A 15,491-nucleotide genomic window follows, 5' to 3' on the forward strand; every position below is an offset into this window, starting at 1 on the left:
TGGGGTCTCCGCCCGCAGCCACGGGGATTTCACCAGTGTTAAGCAGGCAGCCCAGGCCCGAGAAAAGCTGCCCGTTAAAAGCAGGCAGCTCTCCGACGGCCTGTGGGGGGCCCTCATGATCGGGCACCTTGTGCCTGACAGAGGGCCTCCTCTGCTGCCCCAACACGTCCCCCCAACCCCCAATTGACCACCCTTGCCTCGCTGGAGCCTGACTGATCACCCCCAGTGAGGCAACAAAAAATTACCTTGGTCCCAGGCTCCCTGACATCTTTGTCATGAAGCAGGGCTGCAGTCCCAGCAGTGGCCACTGCTCCCAGTGGCGCTGCTGGAACTAAGAGCTGCCAGCCCGCCAATTGGGGACTTCCTGCCTCAAGCGTAAGTTCCGCCTCAGAACAGTTAGAGGCCGGGGACCCGCAAAATGCGGGTCGGATCCCCAGGCCAGGTGGAAGTGGGTCTGCAACCGACTTTTCAGTCAGCGGACAGCTGCCTTCCGCCAAAGGTAAAATCCCGGTCCATGTCTCAGTACATTAGCCTGGGCCTCTGGATTACTTGTCCAGGGATATTATCACTACGCCACCATCTCCCCACCCACGCTCTTATACAAACTGACCTACTGAATGGCAATAAGTGGAGGGCTGGGGAATTGGGTGAACACAGTCAAGGGACTAGTCAGTCACAGCAGTGGGAAAATCTCAGTCGCGAGTAAAGAACATTTTGGAAACTTAATTGTGGAAAGTAGCGTCACTATTATCAGAGATGATAGGAATGAACATTTAGGTCTTTGGTGGGTTGACGTTTATTTTACAGACAGGGAATAGAAAGAAAGGAAAGGGAATAATTTAAACTTTGGTTTCTATACTGGATTTAACGGAGCTAGAGGCCAAATCTTAGACATATAGAAAGATTTGCATTTATATAGCACCTTTCATGGCCACCAAATGTCTCAAAGCACTTTACAGCCAATGAAGTAGATCTGAAGTGTCGTCACTGCTGTAATTTAGGAAATGCAGCAGCCAAGTTGCGCACAGCAAGCTCCCACAACCAGCATTGTGATAATGACCAGGAATTCTGCTTTTGTGATGTTGATTGAGGGATAAATATTGACGAGGACACCGGGGAGAACGGTCTTGAAGTAAAAATTAGAAGTCAAATTGACAATTGACCATCCGTAACAATTTGAATGGAGATTACGATATTTCTTTCTTCCTATTCCCCTCCAGGTTGGTTCAGGAATTGACAAAATTAAACTAAACTCACCCAACTTGGGCTTCGAGTGAAATTGCAACTCTCCAAATCTCTTTGTTGGAGTTCCAGCCACCAGCTTAACCGTTGGATTGTTCTGATCCTGAATTTGATAGAGCTTTGAGATCATGCCCACCCTCCATGTAAAACTGTCGCGTGCCCAATGCAGAGGATGTCTGCATCTTTAGAAATTCTTATCCTTATTTTCAAATCCCTCCGTGGCCTCACCCCTCCCAGTATCTGTAACCTCCTCCAAACCCTACAACCATCCAAGATATAAAAAACAAATAATCAGCAAGTCTGGCAGCATGTGAAGACAGAAACAAACAGAGTTCACATTTCAAGTCGATTACTTTTTGTCAGAATCCTGACATCTCTCTGCTCTTCAAATCCTGGCCTCTTGTCTATCCCCCATTTTCATCATTGCACATTGCCTGCCATGCCTTCAGCTGCCTAGCTCCTAAAGCTCTGGAATTCCTTTCCTAAACCTCTGCAGAAGAATAGCAGAAGGTCTGACCATCATTTTCCAGTCCTCACTGGATACAGGTGTGGTGCCGGAGGATTGGAGAATTGCTAACGTTGAACTTCTGTTTAAAAAGGGAGCAAGGGATAGACCGAATAATTACAGGCCAGTCAGTCTAATCTGAGTAGTGGGCAAATTATTGGAATCTATTCTGAGAGACAGGATAAACTGTCACTTAGAAAGGCACAGATTAATCAAGGATAGTCAGCGTGGATTTGTGAAGGGAAGATCTTGTTTAATCAACTTGATTGAATTTTTTGATGAAATAACAAGGAAGATAGATGAGGGTAATGCAGTTGATGCGGTCTACATGGATTTTTAGCAAGGCTGTTGACAAGGTCCCACATGGCAGACCAGTTAAAAAAATAAAATCCCATGAGATCCAGGGAAATGCAGCAAAGTGGATACAAAATTGGCTCAGTGGCAGGAAACAAAGGGTAATTGTTGATGGCTGTTTTAACGACTGTAGGGCTGTTTCCAGTGGTGTCGCACAGGGCTCAGTCCTGGGTCCCCTGTGTGGTATTAACTTGGATGTAAATGTAGGGGGCATGATCAAGAAGTTTGCAGATGACACAAAGATTGGCATGGTGTGGTAGATAGCGAGAGGGATAGCTGTAGGCTGCAGGAAGATATTGAAGGTGTGGTCAGATGGGCAGAAAAGTGGCAAATGGAATTCAACCTGGACAAGTGTGAGGTGATGCATCTGGGGAGGTCAAACAAGGTAAAGAAATACACGATTAATGGGCAAATACTGAGAAGTGTGGAGGAAGTAAGGGATCTTGGAATGAATGTCCACAGATCCCTGAAGGTAGGAGGACAGGTCGAAAAGGTGGTTAAGAAGGCATATGGAATCCTTCCCTTTATTAGCCGAGGTATAGAATATAAGAGTGGGGAAGTTATGCTAGAATTGTACAACTCATTGGTTAGGCCACAACTTGAGTACTGCGTACAGTTCTGGTCACCTCATTACAGAAAGGATGTAATTACACTAGAGAAGGTACAGAGGAAATTTACGAGGATGTTGCCAGGACTGGAAAATTGCAGCTATGAGGAAAGATTGGAGAGGCTGGGGTTGTTCTCCTTGAAACAGAGAAGGCTGAGAGGAGATCTGATTGAAATGTACAAAATTTTGAGGGGCCTGGATAGAGGGGATGTGAAGGGTCTATTTACATTAGCAGAGGGGTCAATGACGAGGGGGCATAGATTTAAAGTGATAGGTAGAAAAATTAGAGGGGAGATGAGGAAAAACCTTTTCACCCAGAGGGTGGTGGGAGTCTGGAACTCACTGCCTGAAAGGGTAGTTGAGACAGAAACCTTCAACTCATTCAAAAGGAGTCTGGATATGCACCTGAAAGTGCCATAATCTGCAGGACTACAGACCAAATGCTAGAAGGTGGGATTAGAACAGGTGGATTGTTTTTCGGCCAGCACAGACATGATGGGCCAAGTGGCCTTTTCTGTGCCTTAAACTTTCTATGATTCTATGCCTCTCTACCTCCTTTAAGACATTCCTTAAAACCAACCTCTTTGACCAAGCTTTTGGTCACCTGTCCTAATATCTCATGTGGTTTTGTATGAAATTTTATTTGATAACACACCTATGAAGTGCCTTGGGATGTTTTACAATAAAGGTACTATATAAATTTAAGTCATTATAGAGGCATAGAGTTATACAGCACAGAAACAGGCCCTTCAGCCCATCGTGTCCATGCCAGCCATCAAGCACCTATCTATTCTAATCCCATTTTCCAGCAGTTGGCCCGTAGCCTTGTATGCTATGGCGTTTGAAGTGCTTATCTAAATACTTCTTAAATGTTGTGAGGGTTCCTGCCTCTACCACCCCTTCAGGTAGCGTGTTCCAAATTCCAACCACCCTCTGGCTGAAAACATTTTTCCTCAAATCCCCTCTAAACCTCCTCCCCCTTAACCTTAAATCTATGCCCCCTGGTTATTGACACCTCCACTAAGGAAAAAGGTTTCTTCCTATCTACCCTATCTATGCCCCTCATAATTTTGTATACCTCAAATATATTGTTCATGCTGTTTTCCAAACACTTTCTAAAAATTGTTACTTTAAAAAAAAGTCACAGCACTGGTGATGAATAGATCAAGTGACCAACTGCACAAACACAGGGTTGTACATAGCCTCTAGTACAAGTTATGCCAATAGGTGTACTTGGGCAGGAAACAGACTTCTCGGGTTGGATTGCCAAATGTCGCACTGCCCAAACTACTTGCCCCAACAATGAATTAAACAGAACATTTGTTTTCTCTGCCATAGTCATGAGTTCAATGCATTAAATCAGTTACCATGCTGGATATGGTCATAGAAGTCAGCAAAGAAATCTTGTAGAATTTATAAGGAGCTGTTATGAGCAACGAGTGATACTTTCCTGTCAGAAATTAGACTAATATTTAAACAGTGTAAGTGCGTACAGCCACATGGTAGTGAATTCACTTGCACTTCTCAACTGAATACAACATGCATTGCAACCCCACGTAAATAAATAAAAAGACACTGAGCCACAAACAATCTGAGAGATGTTGGAGTTCAGTGGTCTAAGGAACGCAGATAAGTATACACAGCTGAAATAAGGCTGTCAGTGTTTAAAAGGAATATGTACTTTCAAAGTAATTTAATGGCTAGTGCTAGCCATGGCTCAATGGGTAGTCCTCTCACTTGAGTAAGAAGGGCTTCATGTTCCACTCTTGACAGAAGCATAAAATTTAGGCCAATGCTCCAAGTGCAGTACTGAGAGAGTGCAGCACTGTTGGAGGTTCAGTCTTTTGGATAAGACATTAGATCAAGGCCCCGTCTTCCCTCTCAGATGAAGGTAAATGATCCCACATCACTACTCGAAGAGCAGGGGAGTTCTTCCTGACGCCCAAGCTAATAATTACCCCTCAATCATCAACAAAAACAGATTATATGGTCATTATTACAATACTGCTTGTGGGACCTTGATGTGCACAAATTTGCCTGCTGCATTATAACCATGACTATTCAAATGTATTTCATTGACTGTAAAGCACTTTAGGTCACCCTGAGGATGTGAAAAGTGTTGCACAGAATTTACAGAATAGAAATGGGCCATTCGATCCAATTGGTCTGTCGGTATTAATGTTTCATACGAGCCTCTTCCCACCCTATTTTAACTCACCCAATCAGCATTGCCTTCTCTCCTACATATCAGTGTCCCCTTAAATGCATCTATGCTATTCGCCTCAACTACCCCTTGTGATACATTCTCACCACACTGAGTAAAGAAACTTCTCCCAAATTCCCCAATGGACTTTTTAGTGCCCATCTTATATTTATGGATCCAGGTTTACCACCCACCCACAACTGGAAATACCACCACTATGTGTACCCTATCAAACCCTTTTGTAACTTTAGAGACCTCGATCAGGTCACCCCTCAGCATTCTCTTTTCTACAGATAAAAAGGCCTAGCCTGTTCAATCTTTCCTGATAATTATAATCTCTGATTTCTGGCATCATCCTTGTAAATCTTTCTTGCACCTTCACCAATGCCTCTATCTTTTTTTAATATGGAGACCAGAACTCTGCACAGCACTCAGTGTTGCCTAACCAAGGTTTGATAGATACAAGTTTAACAAGAGTAGCCTGATTTTCAATTCTACTTCTTTAGAAATGAACACCAGTGCTAGTTTTTTTTAAACCTGCGTTGCTACTTTTAATATTCGTGCACCTGTACCCCTCGATGCTTTTGTTCCTCCAGCACATTTAAACCATTATCAAGAACAAAGAACAGTACAGCACAGGAACAGGCCATTCGGCCCTCCAAGCCTGCGCCGATCTCGATGCCTGCCTAAACTAAAACCTTCTGCACTTCCGGGGCCCATATCCCTCTATTCCTTTCCTATTCATGTATTTGTCAAGTTGTCTCTTAAACGTTGCTATCGTATCTGCTTCCACCACCTCCCCTGGCAGCAAGTTCCAGGCACTCACCACCCTCTGTGTAAAGAACTTGCCTCGCACATCCCCTCTAAAAACTTTGCCCCTCGCACCTTAAACCTACGTCCCCTAGTAACTGACTCTTCCACCCTGGGAAAAAGCTTCTGAATATCCACTCTGTCCATGCTGCTCATAACTTTGTAAACCTCTATCATGTCACCCCACCACCTCTGTCGTTCCAGTGAAAACAATCAGAGTTTTTCCAACCTCTCCTCATAGCTAATGCGCTCCAGACCAGGCAACATCCTGGTAAACCTCCTTTGTACCCTCTCCAAAGCCTCCATGTCCTTCTGGTAGTGTGGCGACCAAATTTGTGCGCAATATTCTAAGTGAGGCCTAACTAAGGTTCTGTACAGCTGCAACATGACTTGCCAATTTTTATACTCTATGCCCCCACCGATGAAGGCAAGCATGCCGTATGCCTTCTTGACTACCTTATCCACCTGCGTTGCCACTTTCAGTGACCTGTGGACCTGTACGCCCAGATCTCTCTGCCTGTCAATACTCCTGAGGGTTCTGCCATTTACTGTATACTTCCCACCTGCATTAGACCTTCCAAAATGCATTACCTCACATTTGTCCGGATTAAACTCCATCTGCCATTTCTCCGCCCAAGTCTCCAACCGATCTATATCCTGCTGTATCCTCTGACAATCCTCATCATTATCCGCAACTCCACCAACCTTTGTGTCGTCCGCAAACTTACTAATCAGACCAGCTACATTTTCCTCAAAATCATTTATATATACTACAAACAGCAAAACGTTCCAGCACTGATCCCTGTGGAACACCACTAGTCACATCCCTCCATTCAGAAAAACACCCATCCACTGATACCCTCTGTCTTCTATGACCGAGCCAGTTCTGTATCCCTCTTGCCAGCTCACCTCTGATCCCGTGTGACTTCACCTTTTGTACCAGTCTGCCATGCGGGACCTTGTCAAAGGCTTTACTAAAGTCCATATAGATAACATCCAAGCAGTACGTGGCCTTATTCTTCCTACAAAATTGAACCACCTCACACTTATCTACATTTAAATTCATTTGTCAATTACACACCCATTCTGCAAGTTTTTTTCACGTCGTCTTGTATTCTATTGCAGTCTTCCTCAGTATAGAGTACAGTCCCAAATTTGGTGTCACCTGCAAATTTTGAAATTGTATTCAAAATTCCCCAAGTCCGAATTGTTGATGTAGACGGTGAACCAGTGGTCCCAGCGACGATCCCTGAGGAACACCATTTCCCACCTTCAGAACAGCTCTGTACAAAGTAACAAAATAAAAAATCAAGGGAATGGCACTTTCTGATTAAATCCTGCAAGAATTAGCTAATCAGGTTCCTTTATGTTTGCTCAATGTGGCTCGACTCCTTCCTCAGCTTCGCAGAACCCAGAACAAACCTTCAGGACACAACACAGCAAGTTCACACAGTCCAATCGGAATCGAAGGGTTGGCTACCAAAATGAGGCATGTACAAAGTGATTGCCAGTCAGCTATTTGACCAAGGGGTTGGAGCACAGGTGCTCGATCCAGTTGGTGTCATTCATCGTGATCAAGGGCAACAACCCTCACAGATATTGGCAGGAGTCCCTGAAAAATACACTTTTTTTTCTTTTTAGAAGTTGAGGACAGATAAGGAAGGCCCGCAGAATTAGTTGATCTGAGCTGGGGTGGCTGTAGTGACACAATTGACCTCAGTATCACCGAGCTAACAAATTTGTGAAAGTCAGGGTTTCCACTTCTGATCGTCGTCCAGTGATGACTGTTGGGAAGTGAAAGACATCTGGAAAGATCAGAATAAGGTTCAGATATACTGCCTGCCCAAGCTCACTGCCGAAACTCAAGAACAGCAGCTTGGGAAAATCCCAGCAACTACAGGGGAAAAAAGTGCATTGGGACCTACATCTGCAATTCTTCTGACTTTGGCCCTCTGCCACTTTTAACAGTTTCCTTTTCACTATGGATGTCCACTCCCTCTACACCTCAATTCCCCGATCAGGATGGCCCGAGAGCTCTCCACTTCCTACTTGAACAAAGACCCAACCAGTTCCCATTCACCACCACCCCCCTCCACCTGTTTGAACTTGTTACATTGAACAACTTCTCCTTTGACTCCATTCACTTCCTCCAAAAGGTGCCACTTTGGGAACCCATATGAGTCCTAGCTATACCTGCCATTTCATGGCATATGTGGAACATTCTTTGATCCAGTCCTACTCAGGTTCCCCCCACCCCCCCACCCCGCCTCTTTTTCTGTTACATTGATGACTGTATCAGTGCCTGTTCCTGCTCTTGCTCTAAACTAGAAAATCTCAACTAGTTTCCAATTTCCATCACTCGTCTTCACATGGTCCATCGCCGACCCTTTCCTTCCCTTCCTCAATTTCTTGATCTTAGTTTCTGGGGATAGGCTGAGAATTAGTATGTTATAAGTCCACTGACCACAGCTACTTCCTCCCACCCAACTTCTTCTCAGGACTCTATTCTCAAAATTTCTCAGCCTGTGTCACGTGTTCTGACGATTCCAGCTTCAACTCCAGTGCTTCTGATATGTTTTTCTTTTTCCTCAACCAAGGATTCCACTCCATGGTGGTCGACAGGGCCCTCAATACATAATTTCTATTTCCTGTACTTCTGGCCTCAGCCCTTCCCCTCCTTCCAGCACAGTAATACTTATCCTCACCTACCACCCCATCAGCACTCCATATTCAACGCATCATCCTCCACCATTTCCGCCAGATTCAACAGGATGACATTCCCTCCATAATGCATGAATCCACTCCTTAATCACACCTGATAGTTTCTTATGCAAACACAGAAGCAACATCCGCCCTTTCACCACATCTGCTTCCACCATTACTAATGTATTGGTATTTCTTTCCTATTTAGTATATGGCATTTACTGCTCACGATGCTGTTTTCTCTACACTGGGAAGACCAGAAGATGAATTGTTTCGCTGAACACCTCTCTTCAGTCCACAAGTGTGACCCCGATCTTCTGGTTATTTGACATTTTAATTCTCCGTCCCACTCCCAGTCTGACCTCGGCCTTGGAACACTGTTCCAATGAAGCTCAATGAAAGTTTGAGGAATGGCACCTCATCTTTCGATTAGGTACTTTATAATCTTCCAGCCACAGCACAGTTTAACAATTTCTGATCATAAACACTGCCCCCATATTTTTGGAAAGCAGCTTCTGGTAAAGAACCTGCTGTTGCCATTTACACCTCCTCCAGACGTTTCTTTACTTGTCCCTTTACCACCTCCTGTTGCCTTGCACCAATATCCATTTTCTCATTTAAAATCTTCTGATCAGCCATGATTTCATAGAATGGCGGAGCAGGCTCGAAGGACGGAATGGCCTACACCTGCTCCTAATTTGTATGTCTTCCACTCTACCACAGACCTTCCCTTTTGTTCTTTCCTCCCCTCCCTTTTTCCCTGCATTGTATTTGCATTAAACCTACTACACAAGAAATAAGAGCAGGAAGAAGTCCACTTGGCTCCTCAAAACCTGCTCTGCCATTCAAGAATATCATGGCTGATCTGATTGTGGCCTCAAATCCACTTTCCTGTCTATCCCCCATTACCCTAGACTCCAATGTAGAACAAAAATCTGTTACATCTCCAACTTCTTCCTGCTCTGATGAAAGGTCATTGACCTGAAATGTTAACTGTTCCACTCTACACAAATGCTGCTTAACCTGCTGAGTACTTTCAGCATTTTCTGTTTTAATTCAAATTTCCAGCATCCACTAAGTTTTGCTGTTGCGTTAATGATTAGTATATGGCTAGTTTGGGTTTTAAAAACACTGAAGATTGAAGAAAGGAGAAAAGACTGAGGGAGGTAAGGAAATCTATAGTTTCAAGCTCCCAGGAAAGGATGAATTAGTGGCTTTTGAATTAGAGGTAGAATGTGCAAAGATTGCGATAAGCTCCAAGTTGATTGACAACTATAATTTTTAAAATACAAGTCATAAACCATACTTTATTATAATGAAAGAATTTATTTCTCAGGAATTAGACAGCAAATCCTGACTACACTATGCACTAAGCAATACATAAATGACAGATATAGACTAGTAATTGTAGCACCTATGGACATAATCTTCCTTTAAACCACAAGACTACAACATTCTACATTAATGCTATGTACACAAGATAACTAAGACGTTGTGTTTATGTAGTAAAATATAGAATTAACATACTTATGACTGATACACAAATTTGATTTTATTTTTTTTTCTTAAACCTAATGCTTTACTAAATGGGCCAAGCTAAATTTTGGCCATGTATCCACTGAATATTAACTGTAGCATTTTCCCCTATTCAACAAGCTGTACAACACTACCTGAATGAGGTAGTACTACGCAGCCTTCTAAATCAGTACAATCTCGCTTCAAAAGAAAATCTTTCCGCAAGATAGTGGAATAACTACAGCATGAAGCAGTGTTTCTTTTCCCCCTCGTCTGTGGTCCTTTGGAGGAAGGAGTATTAGGGATAAGGTGCAAGATTTCAGAGTAATTACAGCTTACCTAAACGAAGCTTATCAATTCACCCATGATTTTGTTTTGTACAGCAAAAGTAACATTCACTGCAAAATAAGGATGTCAACAAAGGGTTAAAAGGTTCCAATTCGCCATTAACCTGGTTTTGGTTAACCCCGCCTTCTCAAACGCTGACCATAATAACAGCCTTTGAACTTAATGTTATTTTTAACAAAAAATACCTTCACGAACAAAGCTGGAGACCAAACCTATACTCAATATCGCCTCAGGAGTTCGGCAGGACAAAGCATGTCAACTTGAAGTACTTCCATAAGAACGGAATGATAATACAGCCTCATCAACAGTGGGATGGGTTCCAGAACTTGTTGCAATTGGAACCGGTGCTTAAAATGTTATTTAAAAAAAAATCAATTGTGGCAAAAATGTGATGTTCACAGGTAGCGCCTCTGAAAAGACCAATGAAGTCCTCTTTAAGGTGTCACTGAGACTCACACAGCTGCAGTTTTGGTAACTGCGCTTGGGTACAATACATAATTTGCCTGTACAGATTTCTCTTGCTTTGTAACGGCCAATGGTCATTTTTTTGCTTTCTTTGGGATAATTGTCAAAACATTTGTAAAAAAACAAAAAAATAATTGAGATATGTATTGCAGGGAATAAAAAAAGTTAATAGAGATGAAGACTGCAAAAGGAAGCACAGAATATCACCACTCCCTCTGGCGGAATAGCATGTGGCTATTAGTGAATATATGTATATATATTATATATAAGTGAAAGTTCCATACAAATTAAATTCCAGGATCTGAAGGAAAAGGAACAGCGGAACTGAATGATTCACATTGTACCATTTTGTGCAAAGGATCCCACAATTCTCCTTCGTTCATAGCTTTGTCCCAAATTGCAAACTTGGAAGAAAGTCTGCAGCCACTGTGGTGGATCCTATAACAGGCCAGCACTCTACAACCTTGCGCTGCACTGATGAGACTGAGATTTAGCAGGTTTACAAACTAATAAACAGCCGAGGGCTCCTATGTTAGAACGTTAAATTGCAATTAAAAAAAAAAAAATCGGCAAAAAAGCGCTGAATCATCAATACTGAAATAAGCAGAAGGACGCCCATCCCATAGATTGCTATTGCTAAAAGGTGCAGTTGTCCTTAATTTCCTTTTTCTCTTTGATGAGCAAAATAGGCAGAATTCAAAAGTATCAAAAACATTTAATATTAAAAAAGTCCTATGTCTTTACAATAACCAACTTTTTATTTTATTTAATATTTTAAAGTCTGTATCCGATAAGAGCACATTAAAAATACTGCGATGCTTAAACTGACATATTCCTCCTCTCCTCTGTACAATGACAAATACTGCACTTTAAATTCTGTGACAAAAATAGCTTGTGACTTACAGTGCACTTGCAAACATACTTTGCTCCGCTGGTACTTACCATTAAATGTAGTAATGATTTTTCTAACATCTGCAGTTCAGAAACAGAGAATTTCTTACCCCCAAGCTCCCACCCGGGTGCAAAATAGTGATTTATATTGTTAAAGCAGCCTACCATCAATTAAATTGAGTAATCATTCCTGATTTAATTATTTCAATTGAATTATTATTTTTCAATCCTGCTTCATGACCCACTTGGTCGGTCTTAAGGGTGGGTAGAGAAGTCTGGGGGTGGGAGATTTAATAATTGCACAAAGATTAACCTGTGACAGGGATGTAGTGTAGTGTGCACCTGATTCAACTCAAAGTCGTTCTGAAATCCAAGGCCTCTTGTAAGCCCCAAAGGAAGCAATTACTGCAGCTTTAGTTGGGCCTATTGAAGTAAGTGAGATTGCCCACAACTCTCCTCATAATAATGCTTTAAAAATCTAGATTAGTGTTCAAGTTTGAAGGGATGCCAATACCCATTAGACCAGCAGAACAGAAGTAAATTAAAATGGCAGCACATGGAAATGGTTAGGTTTTCAGGGACTCCTCTGAAAGAGCTACACGTGGATTGTGAAAACCTCCCACAACCAGAGAGCTGTGTCAAGCATAAGACTGTTCCGGTAAGGTATGTGCAGCAGCAGTATCAGGCCTGCCAATGGAAGACTGCACCTATCTGTTCTCCTCCCTCAATACTTCTTACAAAAGTGCACTTTTCAGAACCACACCAATTTTGAAGTCAAGTTGTCGCAGGCAAACAGGATTCTGTAACAGGAAGGATGCGGCAGCAATGCAGTTCATACCCCTAGATTTATCGTACAACCCACCTGAACAGTTACTGGAAGGGTTACCAAATCAAAAGCTCGACTAGGGTCTAGCACCTGTCAACCATCAATCACAAGTGTTCACTCGCTCTTGTAAGTAGGGTTACAAGTATACTGGATCTTTGCCAGTAAAAAAAAAAAAAGGCCTTGGTCAGGGGGGAACTAAATCAAGGAGGTTTTAATCCTAGATTAGCGATGTAATGACGAAGGCACTATCTGAAATACTCACTGAAGTATGTGTTGAAACTCCTACATCAGACACAGTGCAAGCCACTGATGTAACTGGGCTACTGGTATCCCTTAGTTCCAAACACAAAAGAGAACTCCCAATTCTGGCACCAAGTCACACTTCTAATTTGACCAGACCTTAGATCTAAACCCATCATATGGTTTAGATGACTGAACTTCAGCTACATTTGATGATGGTAGCAGGACGAGGGATAGAAACATCCCTGTGCTGTGCAACCATATGTACTATTAGCTCGACCATGTCTACCTAACTTTGCAACTCAATACACGAGTCCTTTAAGGCAACAAATTGCAAGAGAACTTCATCATCTTGTCTTTCTTTTTCCCCCGGATCTCTCAAGGTTTAAGGGCGATGAACAGAACAAAAGCCCTGACACCAGCTGCAACATTCGCCAATATTTCTTGTTGCTGTCGTTTCTACACCCTGATGCTCCTTGTTGGACTTCTACTGCGTGCTGCTTTTCAGACCAGTCCATTACATCCATTCCTATTTGGCGCAGCACAGAATTACTGCATTTCCTCCAGAACGGCAATAACTAATTTCATTTTTTAGATTTAGATTTAGAGATACAGCACTGAAACAGGCCCTTCGGCACACCGAGTCTGTGCCGACCATTAACCACCCATTTATACTAATCCTACACTAATCCCATATTCCTACCACATCCTCACCTGTCCCTATATTCCCCTACCACCTACGTATACTAGTGGCAATTTATAGTGGCCAATTCACCTATCAACCTGCAAGTCTTTTGGCTGTGGGAGGAAACCGGAGCACCCGGAGGAAACCCACGCAGACACAGGGAGAACTTGCAAACTCCACACAGGCAGTACCCAGAATTGAACCCGGGTCACTGGAGCTGTGAGGCTGTGGTACTAACCACTGCGCCGCCCTTTTTATGACTAATAGGCCTCAAACTCCTCTGATCAGTTCTGAGAGATCTATTGGAATGGTCTGTCCTTCCACTACACTTCAAATAATTGAAAGAAAAGGTTTGTTTCCACATTTATTAGCTTTGCTTTCCTATTAAAAGCTACAGTGCTTATGATCATCAAGTGCTAACTTGGTCTTCTGAAGAAAGTAGAAAGGGTTCCCCAAAGATGTTCACAAATTTTGGAGGCAAAACAGACAGTAAGGTGAACTGGCCTAGGTGGGGTTGGGGGAAACGGGGTGGTGTTGGTGGAGGGAAGCACATTTTTACAATCCATCCAGGTCCCTAACAGCCTAAGGGAGAAGCCCTACTTCTGTGACTGATCTTGCCAGTCCTCCTCTCTTTGGTTTCTGTACTTGACCACAAGCTGGAACCTCTCGGTTCCACCAATTCTTAGCTTCTCACCGCAGTTGCTACTGTGGTAGGCCAACAGTCCATGGTAAAATAAACACTGTTCCGGTTCACTTATACACAACAATGGCTGCTAAAACGTCAAATTTGTTAGGCGCGCCGCAGTATATGGTTAAACTTGCTACACACAAGCACAGCTTGCTTTACTTAACTAAACACTTGTTTAAAAAAATAGCAAGTTACAGATTGGAGGCTCGAAGGGATGGGGAGGTAGTTGGGGGGTGGGGGGAGAAAGAGCAGGAAGGGGAAGAATCCCACAATACCTTGCTAGTTAAGTATATGAATACATTTATGAAGGGCCGTTTGCTTAACTTCTTTGCTCTCCGGTTGCACTCTGCATTAAATCTGTACATGTCCTTCTTGCATTATATGCTGCAGGGATATTTGAAAATTTGAACACAAAAGTTTTTTTTTTTTAGTGAGAGCGGTTTAAGTCTATAGATGCCTTTAAAAATCGTTCAGACTACTTGATAACAGCCTTTAGTCCTATATGACATTAAAAACAAAAATCCTTTGTCTACATCCTTACTGTAAATAATACACCAAAATAGTTTTTTTGTTACATAAATCAGTCATGATCTTTTTTCAAGGTTGTTTGACTCTTAGTCCCCATCTGTTAAGTACGCCCCTTTGGTTATATTCCTTCCAGGTAACAGAATATATTCAGCGTCACACCTGGTGCGCGTTTCTGACTGTTTGCTACAGTCACTTGTCTCTTCTTTCGTTTGGAGAGGAAAAAACACCACAGCCATTCAATTGTTGTTGGCATTTATCCGTCCGGCTGGAAAGAGGGGAGGTGGTGGCGGGAGGTGTGGAGGAGGGGGGAGAGTTGAAGGGAGGGAGTGGAGGAGAGGTAGAGGAAGGGAGTGAGGGTGTGACTGGGGATGGGAGATGAGGGGGTTGCTGGAATTGGGAGGCGTGGCAGAAGTGAGGCTCAGGGGGTTGCTGTCTGCAGTGATGGGGTTGGTGACCCGGAAGCACTTCTCCTTGTGCGCCTTCAGCATGTTGGAGAAGCGGAAGCGCTGACCGCAGACGTCGCACGGGTACGGCTTCTCGCCTGTGTGCGTCCGGCGATGGCGTTTCATGTTTGGTCGACTGGTGAAGCTCTTGCCACAGATTTCACAGATGTACGGTTTCTCCCCTGGAAGCAAAGGAAAGATTCATTTTTGGGTTTAAGGTCAGCAATCAGTGATCTGTTACTGCCAGAGTACAGTAGCATAGTGGTTAAATTATTGGACTAATCATCCAGAGAACATAGAATGACACAACACAGGAGGACACCACTTGGCTCATTATGCTTGTAGCAGCTTTTCGAAAGATTTCCAACTAGTCCCACTCCCCTAGTCTTTTCCCATTGTCATATAATTTTTTCCCCTTAGAGTCATAAGAGCTATACA

General features: G+C 43.1%; 1 protein-coding gene across 3 annotated transcripts in view; it reads right to left on the reverse strand.

The window, feature by feature from the left end:
* Positions 1 to 9,730: 9,730 nt before the first annotated feature.
* Positions 9,731 to 15,491, reverse strand: part of LOC137350646 (zinc finger and BTB domain-containing protein 47-like) — a 298,101-nt gene continuing 292,340 nt past the window's right edge. For all 3 annotated transcript variants that reach the window (XM_068015458.1, XM_068015450.1, XM_068015441.1), the window contains exon 6: positions 9,731 to 15,235. In XM_068015458.1, the coding sequence (XP_067871559.1) occupies positions 14,847 to 15,235 (389 nt within the window). In that variant the 3' untranslated portion in view covers positions 9,731 to 14,846. The remainder of the gene's footprint in view (positions 15,236 to 15,491) is intronic.

This window comes from Heterodontus francisci, chromosome 2 (assembly GCF_036365525.1).
Source record: "Heterodontus francisci isolate sHetFra1 chromosome 2, sHetFra1.hap1, whole genome shotgun sequence".
Lineage (NCBI taxonomy): Eukaryota > Metazoa > Chordata > Chondrichthyes > Heterodontiformes > Heterodontidae > Heterodontus > Heterodontus francisci.